Source organism: Argiope bruennichi, chromosome 6 (assembly GCF_947563725.1).
Source record: "Argiope bruennichi chromosome 6, qqArgBrue1.1, whole genome shotgun sequence".
Classification (NCBI taxonomy): domain Eukaryota; kingdom Metazoa; phylum Arthropoda; class Arachnida; order Araneae; family Araneidae; genus Argiope; species Argiope bruennichi.
This window is the reverse complement of record NC_079156.1, coordinates 94,127,034-94,150,840: the sequence shown is the minus strand read 5'-3', so window position 1 is coordinate 94,150,840 and position 23,807 is coordinate 94,127,034. Positions and strand designations below refer to the sequence as shown.

The 23,807-nt window shown below is 28.2% G+C and overlaps 1 protein-coding gene across 2 annotated transcripts; it reads left to right on the top strand.

The window, feature by feature from the left end:
• The first annotated feature begins 3,726 nt into the window (after positions 1-3,726).
• On the top strand, positions 3,727-22,822 carry LOC129972680 (uncharacterized). Of its 2 annotated transcripts, XM_056086902.1 has the most exons (4): positions 3,727-3,845; positions 10,402-10,504; positions 15,152-15,392; positions 22,592-22,822. In XM_056086902.1, exons 2-4 carry the CDS (start codon positions 10,417-10,419, stop codon positions 22,674-22,676), a joined length of 414 nt encoding a protein of 137 aa, XP_055942877.1. In that variant the 5' UTR covers positions 3,727-3,845; positions 10,402-10,416; the 3' UTR covers positions 22,677-22,822. The 2 variants fall into 2 exon arrangements, with proteins under 2 accessions (XP_055942877.1, XP_055942876.1); XM_056086901.1 differs by lacking the exon at positions 22,592-22,822 and having other exon boundaries at positions 15,152-15,753.
• The last annotated feature ends 985 nt before the right edge of the window (positions 22,823-23,807 follow it).

Here is a 23,807-nt window from a genome sequence, read left to right as displayed (position 1 = left end):
TAGGATGCACTGAAAAATCTGTTTTGTCGTTGTATTTTGTTGATTTTACTTGATTTATTTTAGTTTAACGTGATAAAACATGTCATCCAGTTCTGCAATTTCCATAATTCCCATGTCCATAAATTCTCAATGTCTTTGATTTTTTTTAATATGAATAGTCAATATTTTTATTAAAGCTTGGAGAAGTAAACTATTTTGAAATCGAAAAGATTGATTTAGCTTCATAGTTTGAGATGAAATAATGGTCATGGGCAAATAGATAGTATATGGACACTGATGGTATATATTGATCAATCTGCTTTATAAAGTCATATATATTATTAATTGAATTAATTAATATTAATTTTAATATATAAATCTTGTTGGCCATTGATAAATTTGTAAATATTTTGATTTTTTTAACTATAAATGGCTAATTAAATTAAACGATTAAGTAATAATTAAGTTATGAAAACATTAAAATAATGTATGAGCTTCGAGAACATAATGATGTAAAACTCTAGTTTATTTGTAAAAAGATGAAAAATTGAATAACAAAATTTCATCTTCATAAAGTTGAAACAAATGAAGTTGTGTAAAAGCGAATAAGTTTATAAAGTTTATAAACCTTTTCAAAATTAATATTATTGCTACAAATGTCATTCATTATGAGATCTTTCCTTATATTGAATTGGATATTAGCTGTTAATATTTACAAATTAGGAAAGGGATATAATTTTTAAGTAGAAGAAATATTCAGCTATTACTTTGCAAAAACAAAATTTTTCATGAGAAGAAATGCCTGAATTGCAGATATCAATGAAATACGTCTGTTATTATTTAACCTTTAATCAGAAAAGTAATATTTTTAATTCAATTTCTTCGGAAGAAATAAAAATTTTTGCTTTTTAAAAAAATTCCTCGTATAATGCATAATTTCATTTATATTCAGTTATTCATATTCTTCAAACGATTTTATAATTCTCTTGAGCTCTGTTAAAGCTGTTAGATTCTCTTGAACTGCTAAAAACTGAAACAGCAAGAAAAAAATATCATCAAAGCTTGTAGAAAAATTTTAACATAAAAGGAAAAAAAAAACAGAAGGCAATGAAAAATTCTGGGTGCATTTATTCAAGGAAGAAAATCAAAGAAACTTCAGGCAATTCTCTATGTACTAAAGAAAATTCGTGAAATGAAATATTTTTCCAGCAAAAATAAATAAAGTATGATTGATTGGTGCTATGTTTTTATTTCCTCCTCCATAAGAAGGCTTCATTTTATCATGGAAAGAACATTGAATTGATTTTTTTTCTGGTACAGATGCCATTCGTATTTTTTTCTCAGAGAAAACTTGTTGAAAATGGGAATTAATTTTGAAAATCTAAGAAACATAAAAAAAAATTAATATGATAATTAATATATTTTACTACCTCGAATGTAAAATATACGTGGAAAAAATATTTTGCTTGTCAAAGATTTGGGTAAATTTTAAAGACATTCCATATTTTGATGAATTCTGAATTTAAGGCCTGCCTGTAAAATCCGTTATGAAAAAATAATTGATAAATTATCAATTCGATTGTCTGTATATATGTGAGGGCGTCAGCCTAATAATAAATTTAAAAACTGGTTTTGCTAACTCGTTTTTATTAGTGAATTAAAAGGAATAAAGTATATTTTTATGAAAAAAAAAAGAAAAATCAAAACAAATTAATACAAAATGCTTTATTTGCATTGCAATTTTAATGGCATTTTTCTAATATACCAACCACTGCCTATGGCTACCAGCTAAAACGGTTAAATTGGGCGCATTTAATTTCATTAAATTTCTTACGCATGATTTGATTTTCATTGATCTCTAAAAAAAATATGCAATCAAGCATCAAAATTTGACATTAAAGAAGAATTACTTTCCATCCTTTCTGTTTATTGTGTACATGAACCTATTTCATGGAGTCCCATGACAAGGTAGACCGGCTGATCTTTTCGAAATACAAAAAATACATTTTTTATACTTCATGTAAATTGACCTAATAATATGCAGAAAGCTTTCTTCTTTAGCTTTCAAAATGGGAAAAAATTACATATTTAAGTATTAATTGTTTGAATTTCTTTGTAATAATGATAATTACTATTGGAAATTATGAAAAAATAGTATTTAAAAATTCACTAAATTTAGGGTAAAAAAAAAACTACAAGATGACTCAATTTATACCATTTAATAGATAATTTATGGAACTTTAAAATGATGAAAAAAATCTTTTCTTTACAGTAATATTTTAATAACTTATTACAGAAAAACCTCAAAATACCTCTTAATTTTTAATTAATCAAAATTTTTGAGAACTTGCTCCGAGGTACACATTTTTCCTTCTAAACTAGTATATTTGTGTTAAAGTTTTTAATTCTGTATCAAAAAGGGAGCTTAACAAAGAAATTTTTTCCATCCATTAATAAGAGACTGTCATGCCATCATTTTTATACTAGTTACAAAATAACCCAATTTCTAACTGGTCATGGTAACTTTAAAAGTTACTTGTACAAATTTAATTTGTTTCCGTCATCTTCCTGCGATTGTGATATTGGTGGGGAGGAAAATGTTGAACATGTGCTCCTTCTTTGTTCCAAGTTTGTCAAAGAAAGACAGATCCTAAGACTGGCTCTCAAGCATATGAATATAAATTGGACTACAGAGTTTCACCAACTTATTTCCACTAGAAGTGCTTTTGAAAATTTCTGTAAATTTATTGTTGACATATGTAATCCTTCATAACTATTAAATTTGCTTCTTTTCTTTTTGTAATGTGTTTCATACTTACTTCTGTAAGCCCCGTATGATACTTTGTGGTGCACGGGATTTTTATAAATGTTCAATAAAAAAAAATTTAAAAAAAATAGTCTGAGGAGTAGAACACCAATAAAAACATATACAGATACACATTCTCAATTATTACAAGTATATTTAAAATTTTTAATAAATTGTATAGTAATTCCAAAAGTGAATTAGTTCCTATACAGTATTTGTTTCAGAACTTTGATTTAGCTTGGATTCTTTCTATTAAGAATTTATTGACAGAACTCACGTTTTTTCAAAATCCTATTTTAAAATCTATTTTTTCTTTGTGCCTTTAGTATATTTTATAATTTATTATAATATTTATAACGAAAACTTGTTAAGCCTTTTTTAACCTCAATTAGCTGACGTTTCCTATATTTAATCGAAATTATTTCAGTTCTGAAAGCAAGTTTTATTCCTTTTAAGAGAATACAAGTCCATAAAATCATCGATCTCTATGACATCAAAATGTGAGTGCAAAAAATGATTTTAAAATTCCTTCTTTACAAAAATGAAAAAAATCACGTTATGTAAAGCATGTAAAACGAGAATGGAATTAAACGATTTCACATTTCTGTGGTTCTTCTGAGCTTTGACCTTTGCATTAAATTGCGCCATGAAATAGGAAAACAACCTTTTTTAAGAATTTTTAAAAACGTTTTTACGTTAACAAACGCTAATTACTCATTATCAGAGATAAATCTTATCAGTTATTGATAAGACTCTTCATTCAGAAGAAAATTCTCCAAAAGTCATGTAATTTTTATAAAAAGACACGCCGGATCGTGCTTCAACTAACTCCCCTGAAACTGAAATAGGATTTTTATCAGATTCCTACTGATAAATTTAACATTGTTTTGCTTTTAAGTTTTCATGTTGACATAGCTAATCTAATCTTATGATCTGTCATCATTTAATGCGCCTCTCACTAGAAATATATATTCTGATTCTTTTAATTTCGTTTTAAATTTATTTGGAATACAGTATTTTCTGTTGTGTTTCTTTTCAGCTTATATCAGGTGGAATTAAGGTAAATATGCTTATTATTATTTTTTATATTTCTATGCATAATTTGTAATAATAAAACTGCTTTAAATATGTTTCTGAAAATATTTAAAATTAAATATTTATATTAATAAATGAATAAAACAGAGTATAGAACAGATATTAGTAAATGTAGAACATAATAAAGTAAATATGTAGAAAGTTTCGATATTTTTCGTATGCTTGCAAAAACGTTATATTTTGTGTATTGCTTCTTCGTAAGAAAGGGACTTTCTTATATAAAATATATTTTCCTATACGAGCCCTCGAGAGAGCTTACATTATATATTTTTTGTCTTCTAGCAATTGAGTTCAAAATTTGACTTAATTGCTTATTCTTATTTGTAGCATTTTTATGCATATTGTTTTATCAGATATTTCTGGAAATATTTAAAACAGCTATTAATAGATGTAGAACATATTAAAATAAATATTTTGAATTTTTCTGACTTTTTTTCACTTATTCCAAAAAAATATTATATCTTGTGTTTTGCTTCTTCGCACAGAAGAAAGATATTTTCTTCTATAAAGTCTCTTTCTTCTATACGAGATTTCAAGAGAGTTTATATTTTAAATTCTTTTTCTTTTACCAGTTGAGTTCAAAATTTGACTCAGTTGCTTATTCTTATTTGTAGTATTTTTATGCATAGGAATGTATAATATTTATATCGTTTTAAAAGATGTTTGTAAAAATATTTAAAATTAAGTATTTAGAACATATATTAGTAAATGTAGAACATATTAAATTAATATGTAGAGCTTTTCAATTTCGTTTCCTATGCTTGTTTCTTCGTATAGAAGAAGTATCTATAAAGTATCTAAGAGAAGTATCAATAAAGAAGTTTCTTCTATAAAGTATCTTTTGTCTATACGAGACTTCCAGAGAATTGGCATTTTATAATTTTTGAACCAAATCTGCTCAAAATTTGACTCCATTGCTAATTCTTATTTGTAGCTTTTTTTTTGCAATGGAATGCATAATATCTATATTGTTTTATAAAATGTTTCTGGAAATATTTAAAATTAAATATTTACAGCAGATATCAGTAGATGTAGAACATAATAAAGTACATATTGAGAAATTTTCGATTCTTCTCTTATACTTACAAAAACACATCATATTTTGCATTTTGCTTCTTCGTGTAGAAGAAAGGGACTCTCTTCTTTACTAGACTTTAAGAGAGTTTTCGTTTTAAATTCTTTCTCTTTTCCAAATGAGTTCAAAATTTGACTCCATTGCTTATTTTCATTTGTAGTATTTATATGCATAGGAATGTATAACATTTATATTGTTTTATAAGATGTTTTTGAAAATATTTAAAATTAAATATTTAGAACAAATATTAGAAGATGTAGAGCATATTGAAGTAATTATTTAGAATTATTCAATTTTTTTCGCATCCTTACAAATTAACGTTACATTTTGTGTTAGGCTTCTTTGTATGGAAGAAAGAAACGAATTGCATTTTAAACTCTTTTTCTTTTATCAATTAAGTTCAAAATTTAACAGAAATTCTCAACAAATGTCATTGTTGATTGGTGGGTTTTTTAAGTATTTCATTCACTTACACATGAATACATATACTGAAAGGCAGCAAACTAATGGAGCTGTAAAATTTCTGATAAAACCATAAGCTAAATTTTTTCGGATAAGTTTATTGAGCTTTTCTGTTATCCTGTTCACGGAATTAAGACAGATTTCCTTTTGACTAATTCCAGCCAAAATTTGAACAGAGCTACAATTTTGGTGTAACAACCACATATTAAATCTCACATTCTAATGGAGCTGTAAAGTTTCTGATAAAATCATAAGCTAAATTTCTTCGGATTAGTTTATTGAGCTTTTCTGTTACACACGGAATTACAGACAGATTTCCTTTTGACTAATTCCAGCCAAAATTTGAACAGAGCTACAATTTTGGTGTAACAACCACAAAGTAAATCTCACATTCTAGTTTACTTCATTTTTTAGTTGTCGTGTTTGAGATAAATTGACAAAAATTTCCAAAATGTTTTTTTTCCCTGACTCAGAGAAGTTTTAAACAATAAAGTTCATGAAAACTTAGAGAGAGGCTATTTCCCAAATGCTTCCCATTTCTGATTTTTGGTATATGAGATAGTTTAAATAATTTAAATAGTTTTGAATGAGACATTGAAATTAATTCCTATTCAAACTGTCTTCTTTTTATTTTCACCAGTTTCGGTTGTAATCAGCGTTGCAGTTAGCAAAACATATATTTATAAAAATCTTTAACTTCTCTTTTATATTTATAATTCTTTTTAGGAAATTACTTTTAGTTAATTAAACTTCAAAATATTATTGTAACTACATAATAACAATAATATTTTGTAACTACTTTAAATATAATTTTTCTGCTTTCTGGAATAAGAGAGAAAATCTCCAATTTACTTTCATTGGTCGAAAGCCACATTATTCGTTTTTATAGGGTATCCCAAAAGGCCAGTACAGTTACAGTTACTTTTACAATTTAACAAGAAGCTGACATTCGATTGATAATTCATTTTCAGTGAATTATGCGAAAAAAAAGACCACCAAATAAAATATTAGTTAATATTTAATGAAAATCCAATTTACAATAGCACAACAAACAACTACCATTAATAATAATAATCGAAGTGTATATTGATTTGGTAGTCAAATAAGTCCTTTGATATCTTACTTTAATTGCTCCAATGATTTATTATTGTTTCTGCCTCTTCTTTGTCTCTAACCATTTTGCAATGCTAAACATGATTTGTAATACTATCGTTCCTGCAATTGGATTACTTCGATGCATTTTTCCACTTTTAATCTTTGTTGTGCAGCTCATCTCTATGTCCTTTTCGTTTAATTATCTCATCGACAAAGGCATCGTCTTGAAATATAAAAACTAATTGTTTTTTGCTTTCATATTTAATGTTAATGTATAAATTATTTGATGTGTTTGCAATGAAATTTTATTATTTTTGCATTAAAACTCTTCTAATATATTTAAATTATTACATAGAAATAGAAGCTGATAAAAAATATTTTATTAGAAATCTTTTTAAAAAATTGAAATTAAATACTTGTATTAAATTTACAGAAAGCCTATACGAAAAAATAACCTTTTAGAATAATTTTTCTGTGATTCTAAGGAGATTGGTAATCTGAATTTAAGGCTCCTTCCAAGGCACGTTAAATCTGGCGTGAATATTCAAATATTTTCCAGCTTGTGTGGCGTGAAAGTTTGAGGAGAGGAATGCTGACACGATTATTGTCATTTCAATCAAAATCTACATGATTCGACCTGAAAGAATCTGCTTATATCGTCTCCTTAACAGTGACTAAGGCACATAACCAAACTTTTCTGGAAAGCTCATGCTTAAGTTTTAAGAGAGAAACAAGTATAAGAATAGAGATATTCTGTTCCATTGTTTGCAGCAGTAGCTTTAGAAAAGCAAGTTTTTGTTTATTATTGTTTGGTCAGGAGTGGCAAATCGACGATGCTCGTGTTTTATCTTGAGTTTTTCGAAATGACTTTGTTCCCAACAATCTACTTTCAAGTTATCTTTGTTCTAGCAGGCTTATTAATAAAAAACAAATTTCTCTGAAAATTCACAAAGTTTTCAGAATATGTGGAAAGGGTTAGAACAGAGATATTGAAATATCGACTCCACCATGTATAAAGTAAGTCAACCAACTGGCTCTCCGACTCGCCACGAAGGCACACGGATTAAAACCATAAGGCTGAATGACCGGACCGCCGCAACAGCAACACTGGTGGGAACTGTGGTTGAGTCCTAAGGGCCATTACCGGCCACAGTACAATCCTCCCCTAAGGGAATACGTCCCGTCATCGATGGGAGGAGCCAGATCCGCCACCTATTTGTGCACCCTCCAGGGTGGTGAGATCCAACCACTATGTCAGAAGCATTTCATCCTCATTTCGAGTGCCCCCCCCTGGGGTTCAATGTATAAAGTAAAAAGGGACATCTCTATATAGAAAATGTGGTTTTTCAATTAATAAATATAATTAAATGCTATGGACTAATGATTATTTATCGGTTAGCAATTGCATCAATGGTATGAATAAAAATATACCAACTACCTATGCTCCTGTTGCATGCCAACAAACTACACGTGATATTATGCAGAAAATCAAGGTTTTCTTATTAGTAAAAATAGAATATACAGTCATTAGAGAGTACCTTCTTCTTGTGTATAGCCCACCACCCCGCCACCACTGAAAGTAGCAGTATCGACAGGATTTGTTATAGCCTACTGCTATCTTTAGCATAGTCAGTCCATAACACTGGTCTATTCACCAAACTGACATCCTCTTCGAGGCAATAGGCCTCTAGACACAAAGTGGTCACTCACTGTCTTATCTTCCTCCTCAACTTCCCTTCACCCTCTTCCTCTTATACAAGGAAGACGCCATAAAATCACCTCGAAATTCTCAATATTTCTCCAAATTCTCGTTTCACAACAACAGAAATCCAAACACTTTCAAACAATTAGTAAAAAACTGGCAATTTTTAACATTATGTCCTTCAGAGTTTTAAGATAATCTGGAACCATTAGTACTAGGCTTAAGATATTATTTTCAACTTTTAGATTCTTTCTTAGTTCCAATACTTCTATGCATTCTTTTAAATAATGATATACAGTACCGATTCCTCCACAGATGCATTTATTTTCCTGCATTCTTCCAAATCTTTGGGAATATGCAGGAAATCATCCATGTCCTGATCTAATTTGGATTACCATTGGATGGCATCTTCTTGTTTTTATTTCTGGGTTAGAAATAAAGTCATAAGTCATTCTTCCTCTTTAAAACATATACCCTCTTTAAAATCATTGTAGATTTATTTCTTCTCTTAATTGCCATTTTAGGAAATTATTTTTATTCCATTTTTTAAAACTTTTTTTAAAATTCTTTCATTTTTGTCCATTTACCCATGCATATCGAAGTAATGGTCAATCATGAGATAATTCTATTTGGAAAGATTTTAGGTCTATTCTGCGACAAATAAAATTCATTTAAAGGATCAAAATAAGCTGAATCTGAAAAAAGAAGCGATAAAATATTATTTGCAATTTGTGTCAGAGCGAGAAACGTTTATCAGTGTAAGCACGAATGCCGAGAATATTCTTGTTTACCAATCTTTGTTTATGATGATATGTTTAAGTTTGTTCGTTTTGCTGTAACAACCAGAATTTTTAGACACAGGTATCTGATAATTTTCTTTTGTCCATATTTTATGATATTTTTAATAAATTTTATGAAATTTGTATATTTTTGTTCATTAGTTAATTATTTTATATTTTCAGTTTTTTATATGTTTTGTTTTCCTTTTATGTCACGTATGTAGTTTGAATTCTAGTAGTATGTATTTCTTTTAACTAATTGGTCCAAAGAGTAACAATGCAGAAATACTAACATTAATACCAATTCTGAATTTGCTCAATTTTTTTATCTCTTTTTTTTTCAATCAACCTGTATTAAATAAATAAAACATTTTTGTCTTTAAGTTTTTTGAAATTTTTTAATTGACATCAATTTAGATGTTTAAAAGAACTCTTGAAATTCAATGATGCATTAGTTTTCGTACAATTATTTTCGTAGAATTCTAATATTCTAAACTTCCTGGTTAATTATATGATAACAATCATTTTGCAATTGCAATTTAAATATTTTAAAGAACTCTTGACATTGAATGATGCATTAGTTTTCGTGCAATTATTTTCGTAGAATACTAATATTCTATACTTTCTGATTAATGATATGTTAACAATCATTTTGCAATTGCAATTTAAATATTTAAAAGAACTCTTGACATTGAATGATGCATTAGTTTTCGTGCAACTATTTTCATAGAATACTAATATTCTATACTTCCTGGTTAATGATATGTTAACAATCATTTTGCAATTGCAATTTAAATATTTAAAAGAACTCTTGACATTGAATGATGCATTAGTTTTCGTGCAACTATTTTCATAGAATACTAATATTCTATACTTCCTGGTTAATGATATGTTAACAATCATTTTGCAATCGCAATTTAAATATTTTAAAGAGCTCTTGACATTGAATTATATATTAGTTATGATATAATTTTTTTCGCAGAATATTAATATACTATATGCTAGAATAATTTTATATTATAACTCATTTTACAATCGACACTTTTAAAATTAAATGTATAAAAACTTATTTTTTGAGTAGCTCATTCAAAATTATATATCTTTTAATTAGATTTAATTTGTATCTAAAGTTTAAAGCAATTGCTCTCAGCCTTTCTATGGTTTCACAATTATCAAAAACACAATTCCTTATTTATACATCCTAAATACATATTTACTTAAAATACAAAATTCTGAAATATATTTTTCATATTAGATCCAATTTTTCGAAATATACTTAAAGTTTACGGTAGTTGTTCTAAGAAATTTTGCTGTTTCAAAATAAAAAGAAACAGGATACATTTCCTTATGTGTCTTAAAAAACATATACCTTAGATGCCTTATTCTGAAATATATTGTTTCTTATTAGATCCAGGTTTTGACGATGCATCTAAAGTTTACGATAGCTGTTCTAAGCCTTTTTGTGGTTTTAAAATTGACAAAAACGAAATACATTTCTAAATCTACAGATGGTAAGTAGTGCATAATATGTTAAGTTTTTTTATCAACTTTTCTAAATTAAATAGTATCTAGTAACAACTTACATAAACTATCTTCTTTTAAATAAAAGTAAAAATATTGTTGAAAAATTTATTGGACCGAGGGTTTATTTAACAATTATTGTTTAAATCATTTGCGTCTACAAATTTACTTTTGTACACATTTCCAGTTTTAATTTGAACAGAAAAGAGTTGTTCGATGATGTTTAGACAGTAGCTTAATCTGGGCACAAATGAAAGATGAATGAATATTTCAAAAAATCTAACTAAGATATTAATTAATTAAAACTCAACCTACAACTAAAGAATAATTTGAAACATGAAATATTTTTATGTTACTTTTTTCACCATTTTTCTTTTTTTTTTTTTCTAAAAAATAATAATTTAAATTCATTCCTTCATGAATTGGTGGCATAAAGGATCTGATAATGTTATCGAAATCGCACGGAGAAGTTAGGACGTAGTTGCAAATGCATTAACCTAGGTTAAAATCTTCATGCTTTTAAAAAAAAACCCAGAAAAAATGAAAGATTTTTTTTCTCTTTTATCTGTCCAGAAATTAATTTCGATTTTATTTCTCAGTAAATTAAAAATACCTTTACTATTAAGAAATGTTGTTCTTCATCAACAATGGCCATTTCATTTAATAGCTATATGTAATTTTCCAAATAATTAAAACTTTCCCTTTCCTAAAGTATTTCATTTCGCTGATTCATTTTTCAATAAAATTAAAGTTCCATAAAGGAAATATTAATTTATATGCTAAAACAAAGGCTTTGAACTGGAAACTATTGTTGCTTATATAAAATTTTAATAAATTGCTTTTTATTAAATACATCATCATATACTTGTATTAAATTCAATTTACAGTAAAATAAAAAATACCTTTAATTTTAAGAAATATTTGTCTTCATCAACAGTGGCCGTTTTGTTTCATAACTATTTGCGACTTTCCAGAAAATTAAATTCCATAAAGGAAATATTAACTCTTATCTAAAACGAAGACTTTGATGGAAAATATTGTTGCTAACATAAATTTTTAATAAACACTTTCTTATATGCTTCCATTAAATTCACAGTAAAATAAAAATACCTTCATTTTTAAGAAAGTTTGGTTTTCATCAACAATGACCGTTTTGTTTAACAATTATTTTGTAACTTTCCAAATGTTTATATCTTTCCCTTTCTAAATATAATATATTTATTTTTACTCTTTCTTTTTTCGATGAAATTAAAGTTCCATGAAAGGAATATTGATTCTTACGGTAAAACGAAGGCTTTGATTGAAAAATATTGTTGCTTACATAATTTTTTAGTAAAATCTTTTTTTTTTAATTAAACACATCTTCATATACTTCTATTAGATTGAGATGGATCAGTAAAAATGAATGTGGATGATAAAGATGACACCTAACACTTGCCCATTTTCTTCATTTATAGTCCGTTTTATCAATAGATCTTTATCTATTAGTTTTGAACTTATAGACAGTACTCATTAAAGATCTCAATCGAGGGGTCACATTAAAAGCAAAAATGAGAAACATATTTTTTGCTACCCTTGAAGACATAATAATAATAATGTGGTTATCTAAAGATATAATTAGAAGTCAAGACCTTTTTCCTTATTTTTGATAATATTTTTCGCAATTAATTTTAAACTCATTTTATAACAATGCCTTTTACTTTTGTAAAGAAATTTACACCAATTTTATTGTTTCATCAAAACCTGTAGTGATAAACTTATGATTAGAAAAACAGCTTTCCTTGAATTTTGATTCGAATGTTGAATCTTCAGCATTCAAATCATTTACTCGTTTGCCTTTCATTTATTTTGTTAACATCATTGATTGATTTCAGGTTGTCATTCTTCAAGTAAACACTACAATTTGAGAATGTTTTGTTCAGAATGCAACGGTTTATCCAATCAAGCCAAAAGAAAACTTAAGACTAAAATGTTTTTTCTTATTGTATTCAGAACAGGGCTTCAAAAATTAATGAGATTTTTGATGACTATTCACTAAGAATGAACGCTTCATTAATTTACTGATACAAAAATATTCTCTTATCTAGAACAACCAACAGAGATACAACATGCTTTTGATGAATAATATCAACTAATTTGATTTGGAATAACTCTTCATCCTTGCAACTTTGGATACCGATACACAAAGCTTATACCTAATTTTAAGTTTACGCAACGGGCGTAAATTATAGTTTTTATCATACATTCAATTATAAAGACACTGTCTCCTGCATGAAAATCGAGAATCTTTGTCAATGTCAGAACTGATGTGAGTTTTTAGATTTTAATTGCCAAGGAATCGGAGACGAAACTAGGAGAACCCCCCAATCTGCCAATTTTCTCGTATTGTAAATGAGTTCAAAGCGTTTTATACTTCACAATATAAAAAAAAACAAGTATACATTTTGTAGTATGCAAGAATGCATACTGTTAATAGTAGATAATGAGGCTTTATTCTAAACAGAGACAAGCCGAAGCCTACTCAAAAAATAATATTTGTATTAAGAAATAGCAAAAAGCAAGATGACGCTGTTAAACAATTACAATAGCACAAGATTTCCAGAGAAAACTAGCTGAAATTTAGCATTCCGAAGAGAGACTTTGCTCACTTACTACTCACTATTCTGTGCGCCTTCATTTTGTATAATACCATGGCAGAGCATCAAGTGTTCTAGAATAAACTCTAGAAATCAAACCCTGATTGCGATAACACAAAAATTCTTGAATATCCTGGAGCTATAATTTATCAGTTTCGCCAAATTTATAATGAAATTTGGGAGCGTACATTTAAAAGCCATTAAAATATCTCTAAAAAATTTTCCTTACCATGAAATTAACTTTGCATGGAAGCAGTATTAAAAGATTCATAGTAATACTAACTTTTCGACAAATTTGACTCGAAATTTGATATAAGTATAAACTTTTAGTCACTAAACGACACCTTGAAGTGTATTTACTTGGGTCGTTATATTTTAGAATTCACCTACATACACAAAAATTTAGAATTCTTTCATATACTTTTAAATAAACAGATAAGAAGGATGGTCAACATGTTAGGGCATATAGTCTAAAATTTCATACATATCTGTAATCCTGATCATGAAACTATTTGCAAAATTTTGCTTTCTTATCTATTTGAGTTTTGATGTTATCGATCTCATATATAGACGGACAGGCAGATAGATAGACATAAACGAATTTCGTCTGAAATTTTACAGAAATATGCAAATTCGGACAACATAAAAATAAATATCGTCCATTAGTGTGTTTTCTTGCTTGTTGTATTAGACTCAGACACACAGAGCGGCAGATAAGCAGACAAGATTCTAAAAAGGAATGTTTCGAGTTAAGGGAAGTCTAAATTCACTTCGACATTCATCAAAATCTCGAACAGAATTTTTGAGAATTCCCTTTTTATATCCCTTACACTTCGCAAGGAAAAGTATAAATGGTATTGTGTAATATCTACTAAGGTTAAGCAATTTCGTCGGAGTTGTTCTTGCCTTGCCAAAAAGCATCCTGGGTAATTGGATGATCATCGTCACAAAACAGCACTGAGGGGGAAACCAAGGTTGAATCCTAATGGGCATTTCTGGTTAAAATACAACTCCTCGCATGAGAAGTTCTTCCCATCATGGAAGTGGAAGTAGCTTGACTGCATAACATTAATATTTGCGCTTAAGAAGTGCGAACCAACCACCATACCGGAAACTTTTCCAATCCAATTCTGAGGTGTTCTCTTCTTTAGGGGGGGGGGGCAAAAGACAATGTGACATGTAATGATCTATTAGGAAATATAAATTATCGAATCTCTAGCCCATGTGCATTTTGAAAATATCCTGAGAAACATTCACAAATAGCATACTTCTTTCAAATGAATGAAAACCTAGCATCAAAGATTGAAATAATATGAAGATAGCAAAATTCAAACGTATTTCATTTGATTTTATTATTTAATTTTCATAAGACATAAAAATAGGAAATAGTCTTGATTTATCCTCAAATAACTCAATGTTCCGAATGGTAGAATTTTTTTCAAAAATCTAATGAGTTCAAGAATTTGAATTAAAAAAATATTTCAAGAAGTAAACTCGAGAGAAATATTCCCACAATAATTATTTTTTTGGTTGTCGAAATTTGATCGGGTTATCTGAAACGAGATTAAATTAAGTTTTATTTGGTTAACTAATTAAATTATTAAACATACAATGTATTTTAATATAAGTAGTCTATGTCAGATGTATATAGAATTCCTTTTCAACTTCCATCTTATACGACATCTCATATTTACATCTTAGCTTTATAATAGTTGTGAATTGGGGATGTTGTCAACAGAAACAATATAAAGACAATTTGACTTTCTTGATAAAGTCTTTGACATTATTTTGATATACTAGCATTAAAATTAACTAGCATTTAAATTTTAAATAAGCTGGATATTTTATTGTATATTTAGTTCGCCGCACCAGGATTCGGTAATAGACGCTCCATAAATGCTTTGTTGGCAACAGAAATAATACATTAGATAATTCTTTGAAATAATTACACAATCTCATCTGAAAGAATCAAATTTATTTATATTTATAATGTATTTACAGATGTTTATAACGAACGATCTGAAATATTAACCAGTGCAGCGGCTGATGAAGCAGAATCGACATCAGAGCCATTTTCTGATGACCCTACTTCTACAAAATCTAATGGCATCATCGAACCCGAAATATCATGGAAAGATTATTTTAAAAATCTCAATAAAACAAACGGAGAAGCAGATGAATCCAAGGGGTTTTGGCCATTCTTTCCCTATATTGTCTTTGCGGTGGTGGTTCTAGGCCTAGTGTACGTGGTGAAGATGTTTTTGGATTTTATGAAATTTTGTGCCAAGTTTTATCAAAAGCTACCGCCAAAATTTGCTTCAAAACAAATACAAACATGTGATGTTGAATTTGTAAAATCGAGTAACATTCAAACAAATCTTTGATATATTTTTTATCCCTTTTGTAATTTAAAACACCTGTTGTTTTACTTAAATCATGTAAATCTATCAAGGAAAATTCATTATATCATACAAGATTATACACATCTATTTATTACACATCTATTTGTACAACTATTTGTTTATTATACACATCTATTTGTGGATATTAATCTTATGTAATCTCTTAACTCACTTAATATTATGTGACGTTATCCATGCAGCACAGCTTGTTTCATAATATTTTACAATAATGTATTACATTATTCAACAATATTATACAATATTGTTTTAAATCAATATATATATATATATATATATATATATATATATATATATATATATATATATATATATATATATATATATGCTACTAGTTTCTTTTTTGAGAAGGGGCTTAAAATTTAACCAGAAAATATATATAACCGGGATTGCTTGTTATTTAAAAAAAGATATATATTTAATCTTTCACATGATATATTCACGAATTGATTTTATTTGTTTGGTATACTGTGATATTTTATGTATAAATTCCAAATTCCATATTTTATATATTCCAACACAATGTTTAACTAATTGATATTTTTTATGAATAAAAGTAATTAAACTATGAGTGAGATTATGATCAGTGGATATTCTTTTTTAAACTTCAATTGACATTCTAAAGATAATATTAAACTAAGTGAGAAATATATGTGTTCCAAACCGCAAATAGGGATACATGCTCAACTAATCAAGGCGTAACCTGGTGTGTGATCTGTGATTAATGAGTTCTGAATTGAGATAAAAGCCAATAACAAAATGCCAAAAGCTTGAGATGAAAACCTTATTAGAGTTTCACTAACAGTTTTTTTTTTATTTTATTACTAGTTCTTTTATTACATGAATGTTGAAGTAATAAATTTAATAATTTTCAAAAAGTTAGCTGGTGTTATAGAAGTAGTTACACCTTTTATTATTTATTACAAATATGCTTCGTAAAACGGAAATTATAAATTTTTCTAACATAATAAGGAACGGTTTGAATTCTGATTCAAATTATAGAGAAGAGAATTTAGTAGCCATTTAGGTTTACTTTTTAATTTTTTTACTGAGCTCAACGCTTGGTATAGATCCAAATCTGGTTATCGAGATAATACTACAAATTCCACTTAATTTATTCCTTTTGTTTATGAAATATTTGTGTCTGCGTGCACATGAACATATATGCAAAAAGTGATTTCATTTTAAAAGGTGTGCTGAGTTCAGAATTAAATGCAAATAAATAATTTGGCTGTAAAACTATCATAGTAAATTTTCTTCCACCTTATTAGGTTTCAAAATGATCAAACTCAGAAAATACAAGCAGATAAAGCAACAGACAGTGATCTAGTTCTAATTTTAAGTGAAATTCGATATAGATTAAAAATTGTGATATAAAGGCCATATGTCAAATTTCATTTATCTTGCTTGTTTCGTCTTCCGGTTTTAAAATTCACAGACAAATAGGCATAATTCCTAAAAAAATTAATGGAAGACTAAAATTGGGGATATTCATCAAAAAATAGAAGTTGAATTTTTCGCAGAACTTTGTTTTGACGCACTTCATTCATGCAAATGAAAAATAATGCTTTACTGTAAATAACAACAAATTTTGAAGCCTTACACTAGCATGTATTGTTCAGACCTTAATTCTCACGGCAGCCGCATGCCTTCAATAAATTTCTAGTGAAACATTTAACAGTTATTTCTCCGAGTTGTTTTTCATATGCTACAATTCTTAAAGAAAACCAGCGGGAGTAGTCTCCAAGAAACTTTTTAGTAAACTCATCGATAAGGGTCTTATCATTTTCCCTAAGTATATAATAGTGGGCTCCTGATAAGCCTGAGACTATCTTGTATGACATTGACCAGAGAATATGCATTTTAGACACCATTTCAATTGCCAATTGGCTCCAAAATTTGACGCCAACCAAGAGTTGTTGTCAGAAGATGACATACGGAATTTAATTTTATAAGTCATTGAATTTATCAGTTATTATGAGCGTTTATATGCATGCGAAAGTACAGACCATCAGATGGTGAACCATTTGGCGTATTTGATTCAAAATTTCATAAGTATTCACAGTGTAGATACTAAATAAATGTGAAATTTTTTTTCTTAGCTCTTAAATGTTTTACATCTATTTAATTCCCGTGTTCTTGAACAGCCAAATAGATAGATTTTCTGCGAATGCATTTTGTTCAAACTTTAACAGAAATCTATATATATGATGTAAAGACTATATTCATCCATGTAGTGAACAGTTTTTAGATATATTATTCACAGGCAGACAGACATAATTCCGAAAATGTGCATTGAAGAGAATGCATCTCTTTACAATGAAATTCTAAAATGGGTATTGTCCCAAACTTTGAATTCTTGTTTAATGATGATTCAGATATCATATATATCACTGTGTATCATCACTGTGCACGAGAAAATAAAAAGCAAGCTAGTGTCATAGAAGCTGGTTATTCACATATTTATGATAACATTAGTGATACAATGTTAATGGCCAAGAATGAGGAAGCCCTACAAGATTTAGACTGAGATGAACATTCAGTTATATTCATTATAAACCACATTACTTGCTTCATGCACTACTATATTATATTTTTATAACCAGATTTTGAATGGTTTTTAATCTCTCGTATCCAAAGTGTTAAGAAAATATTTTAATCAACAAAATGTTCCAACACGAAGTTTTGACGACTCTCCATGTTTCAATCCTTCCTCAGTGCGAGAAACACATTTTTAACATTAAGTCTGTCTTATTGTCATTAGAAAAACTCAAAAGCGCCTTGAGTTAGATAGACGAAATTCCGCATATGCATTTATGCCAAATTTGTAGATTTCTATCAAAATTCGAACAAAATCTATTTGCAAGAACTCTAGCTCTTTGAATATTGGTAAACTCGTTAGATGCAAAACTTTAGGAGCTAGACAGACAAAATTTAGTGCCCATATCTAGCATCTAAAAAATAAATTCACATCAAAGTTTGAACCATATCTTTCAAGTGTTTGTACTTAAGTTGTTGTTGTTTTTGATGGCACTTGCCATGGACAAGCCCGCTGATTTCGTATTCAGCGATTTTAAGCCGGAAGAGAGCGTCTCTTGTTTTCAGAAGCCTCACCCAGGGTCAAGAATACCATTTTGCTACTCACGCATCACATTCGCTTTCTCAGCCCCTCGTTACAGGAAGGCAAATTCACGCATCTCACAGATGGAACCGATTTGAACCGAGTGAGCGATTTTTGCTTTTTCAGTAGTGCCATCTAGGACCAAGCGTACGACTTAGCTACTTCATGTCATATTGTCATACTTCTACTTAGTCACATTCGTTAACACGACCCCTTTTTACAAGGGGGAACATTCACCCACCTCACAGATATAACACAGAAGAAGAACACCATGCCCGAACCGGGACTTGAACTCAGCACTTCCAGATCACGGGGAAGACGCGCTACCCCTATGCCAGAAAGCCGGTAGATTTTTATTATTGCATGCATATAGACCAAATAACGTATAAACAGAATAACTGAAATCAATGAAATTCAGTATGTTATCTTGTGATTACGACTGTAAAGGTTTGGTGTCATTCGACCGACAAAACGATGTACAAAATACATATTCGCATGATTGATTTAGTAAAAATACTAAATTCCCGCCAAAAATCTGTATTTCGTAATTATTGTTTGCTAATGCTGTGGAAGGAATTCGTGTCTTTAATATAGGCCCATAATTTCATGCGGAAGAAAAGAAATGATATTTTAATCGATGATTATGAGAAAATTTTGGTTTAGACCACTTTCGCTGGTTTAAATTGCCTTTAATTTAAATAGTTTCTGATTCAAAAATTAGTAAGAATCTGTACAAATCTTTCTCCAATAACAGCCCTTAAATTCAGCCTTTTCTCTCATTCGCCGACAGTTTGTAGTGCAGATAATAAATATCTGCTTTATTCTATCCCTCTGCCATTGATGAGATCTCAATTAAAAGACAAATATTAACAAAACAATTTATTTGATATAATTTAAACTACAAATTCAACTTAAAAATGATTACACAATAACATACAAAAATGGAACTGAAGTAAGGAAGAACTGACAACACGATCTATGTTTTTTCCCTTTTATAACATAACCGGCTACAAATACCTCGGCGAAAGACATGAAGATTATTACTTCCATCTCCACGAATTCTAGATGTAAACAAGTATTTATCTTTATAAACAAATAGGAAGACATAAGCATTGGTTCCTATGAGGCTAATTTTGCATAATATCAAAATCTCCTGCCACAGGTAATCTAATTGCTTAGTTATCTTTTGCTAAATTGTGATCTCGAATACGAGGATGAGAAGTTCTTTTGTCTCTAAATAAAGGCTTATGACTGGTTTATGATCTAATCTTGAATGAAGGGCACACCTCTTTGTAAGAGATGCTCGTCATTAAATATATTTCAAGGACTTTCAGCGCCCATACTGCTGTCCGTTGGGGCCTAGTTACGCAGTTTTGTTACTATGTCCTTCTAACAACTTCATTCCCGATCTTTCTAGCTCAGACCCTCCCTATCAGTTCAGTTATAGCTCTTCTTACTTTTCTTCCCTGAATGATACACGAAAAATTCAAAAACGAAAATTTAGAATGTGTGTAAACTAATAATAAATGGCTCTGCTGGACAATCTGTTTAATTTTCAATACGCAAATGTGATAACTCTTATAGTCCTAATAATTTTTCAAACAATTCAATAAATCGTTTCTATAACTATAAACTGAAACTATAAATTAGAGTAGGAAGCAAGAATTCCAAAACAAAATTTTCTTTAAAATGAGCTGTATCCAGTTTTATACATCATGAAAGACAATTTTATGAACAGGACTTTCATTTGATTTGACCCATTCTGAATTTAAAAGAAAAAGAATTCATTTTCAGTCTTGGTGGTAGTCCGTTTCCCTCTGATTATTAATGCCTCAATTGTGGATTTGCATTTTAAGAAAGCTAATATTTTTGAAGCTAATAATGACGAATTTGACTTCGGATAAATGCATCGTTTTTAATTCTGCAATATTGTTATTAAAATTTTCTTATAAGACGAAGCAATGCATTTAAAAGTCGTTTCTCTCATTCGAGAGTTTAATATTTTTCATGATTTGAAAATTAAATGTAAGAATTTAAACACATTTCGTTTATATTTCTATAAAAAAAACATTACTTTCAAATCAATAAGTTTCATAAAAAAGTTTTATATATTCATTTAGTAATACGTTAAAAATATTTTTTTATTTTAATTATTTTCTAAATTTTATTTTAAATTTATAACCTGTAATTTTTAAATATTACAGAACTGTAATCATTTTTTTTCTTCAAAAAGTGACGCAACTTGCATGGCATAAAAATTTAATTAAATCCTCAGATAATAAAGTAATTAATGTCTTAACATCCTGAAATAATGTGTTATTATTGGAAATATACAAATGTATGAGATTTCAAAAGTCTATCACATTAAAAACTGAGCTAAAAAACTATTACGAAATTTCGTATTAACAAAAATAAAAAAAGGCTGAAATAAATATTTAAGAAGTACACGAATTAAAAATAATTTTTAGAATCACAATTTAATTACCGTATTGAAAGATATGTTTTTATATAAATTATTTTCTACGTTCTAAGATTTAATTTATAATTCATTAGTATGGATATTGTGGATTCTGGAAATCAATATTTTCTCATATTCACTCCCTGATTACATTACTCACATTGAAATTAAATTAAATTAAATTAAGGAATTAACAGATTAAAATACCTAAAAACATTAAAATATTGTATAATTTTCAATAATATATATGTATACAAAATTTCGGAATTCTGATTCAATAGGAAATAAATGAAAGGTCGATTATAAAAATTTTCATTATTGCTATTATGAAAGAAATCAAGCTAAATAAATGTGCGTAAAAACGTATTGTTTCAAATATCAAGATATTGAGCGCCGAAAAGGTGCTAACTTTACTAACAAATTCACCATTAATATGTTTTCTGGATATATTTACGCTGTGAAATGACAATGAGCACACACAGACTCTGCACACAATGAGTTTTAAGAAAGTAAAACTACACATGTGATGAAAATATAAAGAAAATAAAGAAAACGTATAGAATTGGTAACATTTATAGAGGTTTTATATATTAAAAAGTTTCATTGGTTTGTTGAAATCAATTTTATTATAATTAACAAATACGTCATTTATTTTTTAACATTGTAATATTTGTAATCAATAGCTATCTGGGAAATGCATGGCGAAAAAATCGTTTGCTAGTTGTTATCACTTGAATCATTCGCTGTCATTAAGAAATATTTTTTATCAAAGCTTTTATTAAATTTGTGATTAATAATTAACTGAAATAAAATTTTTCTTCAATAATGCGAAATATATTACTGCAGGAAGGCCCTTTTTATACTTTTTTAAAATTCCAAAAATCAGTTTTTCTTTAATAATAAATTACTTTTCGCATAATTTTTTATATCAATAAATTTTTCAAAATACTTTATGTATTTTGTATTACATTCTATTATTTGCGAAATATTCATTGAAAAGCTGAAATTCAAGTCTTTGATAAACTCCAAGATTCAGACCTTCCTGTTCCGAATCGTTAATAACTGAAAAAGCAGATGAATTACAGACACAAATTTTGATGTGTCGTAATTGTAGCTGTGAGCATAGTAACTCAAAAGGCAGATGAATTACGATGAGGAACAGTGCAATATAGTGTTATAAATTAAGCAAAAAATATTTTTACAAAAATTACGATAATTTAAAAGAATTTCTTGCGCTATTAAATTGGATCAAGGAGTTGCTATGTCAGAACTATCAGGAAACTCAGACTGTCACAATAAAATTGTCAAAATTTCCCTTTATACAGAATTACTTCTTAAGCAGACATAAAACGATATAGAATTATTTGTGAATGTGTTGTTTCGCGAAAAAAATAATTTAAAAAAATTAATTTTGAAGAAAACATATTTTTTTAAAATTTCAGATTTAGATGCTTCTACAAGGACAAATCAGCTTTCAGTGGAGGTCAAGTCAGAACTACTTCTAAAAGAAAATTCCAATTCTACTAAGAATTCAACAGAGAATTATTTCATGGATGATGATCTGCAAAAGTACAGAGTTGGCTACATCGTCGGTCTTTTTGGACCTCTTTGCACTTTATGTATTTTAGCTGTGATTTTAAGAAAAATGAAAGGGATTTTATGTTTTTAATCACTTAGAGTGGTAGAAAAAGTGATAAATAAATAAATTTTTGAAAATTTGTGGATGGTTATTTTTTTTTTAGGCCATAAAATTTCTGTTTGGTAGTATGGATTTAATAAAATAAAAGAGGAAATGTTCTCAGAATGATTATGTTTTACTTGACGGAACTTCAGTCAAAGGCCTTCAAATTCTGCAGACATTATTGTTGAATACTGGCAATTCTAGAGACATTATTGTTGAATACTGGCAAATCTAGAGACATTATTGTTGAATATTGGCAATTCTAGAAACATTTTTATTGAATACTGACAATTGAATAGAGACATTATTATTAAATACTTCATTGAAATGGAATAGCGCCAAAATACCAGCTCGAGAACAACTAGGATTCCGTTAACCAAAAATATTTTTTTGTTTTGTTTATGGTTAATAAAGATTATGCATGCGTCAATGAATCCAATAAAATCATAGAAAAATCTGAAATATAAATATTTGTTTGAATTAGAATACTTTTAAAGTTAAAAATAAAATATCATTTTACGATTCAAGATCATTTAACTGAAAGAAAACTCTGCATTTTTATAAAGAGTTTCCTTTCAATCATTTAAGAAAAGCCAAGGATATTTTATAGATATTTCTCGTGGGGTATTTGAAACCGAAATTTTGTAATGAATCAAAAAGTAAAAATTGTAGAATAATTTAGATCAACTAAAACTTTTGCATTTAGTGATGTTATAAAATATTTAAAATCAGGTTAAAAGTCAATAATTTGAAAGCTGTATACCTGCCCACAAAAAAGGTTTTTTTTGTGATATTATTCTGAATTTTAAAAATCATGGTTTGCACAGAAAATTTTTTAAATAAAGATTTACTACCTGAAAATCTAACAGAATCATTCAAACTACAGCATTTATACTTTCCAATCGATCTAATAAATATTCCAAGACAGTCTTGTATTCCAATAAAAAGAGAGAATATTTTAAAGAAATAATAAATTA

Bases quoted from the DNA above. Each gene is read 5' to 3' on its own strand.
- LOC129972680 (XM_056086901.1), top strand. From the start codon at position 10,417: ATGCATCTAAAGTTTACGATAGCTGTTCTAAGCCTTTTTGTGGTTTTA. The intron at 10,505-15,151 runs GTAAGTAGTGCA...ATGTATTTACAG, and splicing joins CATTTCTAAATCTACAGATG to ATGTTTATAACGAACGATCT.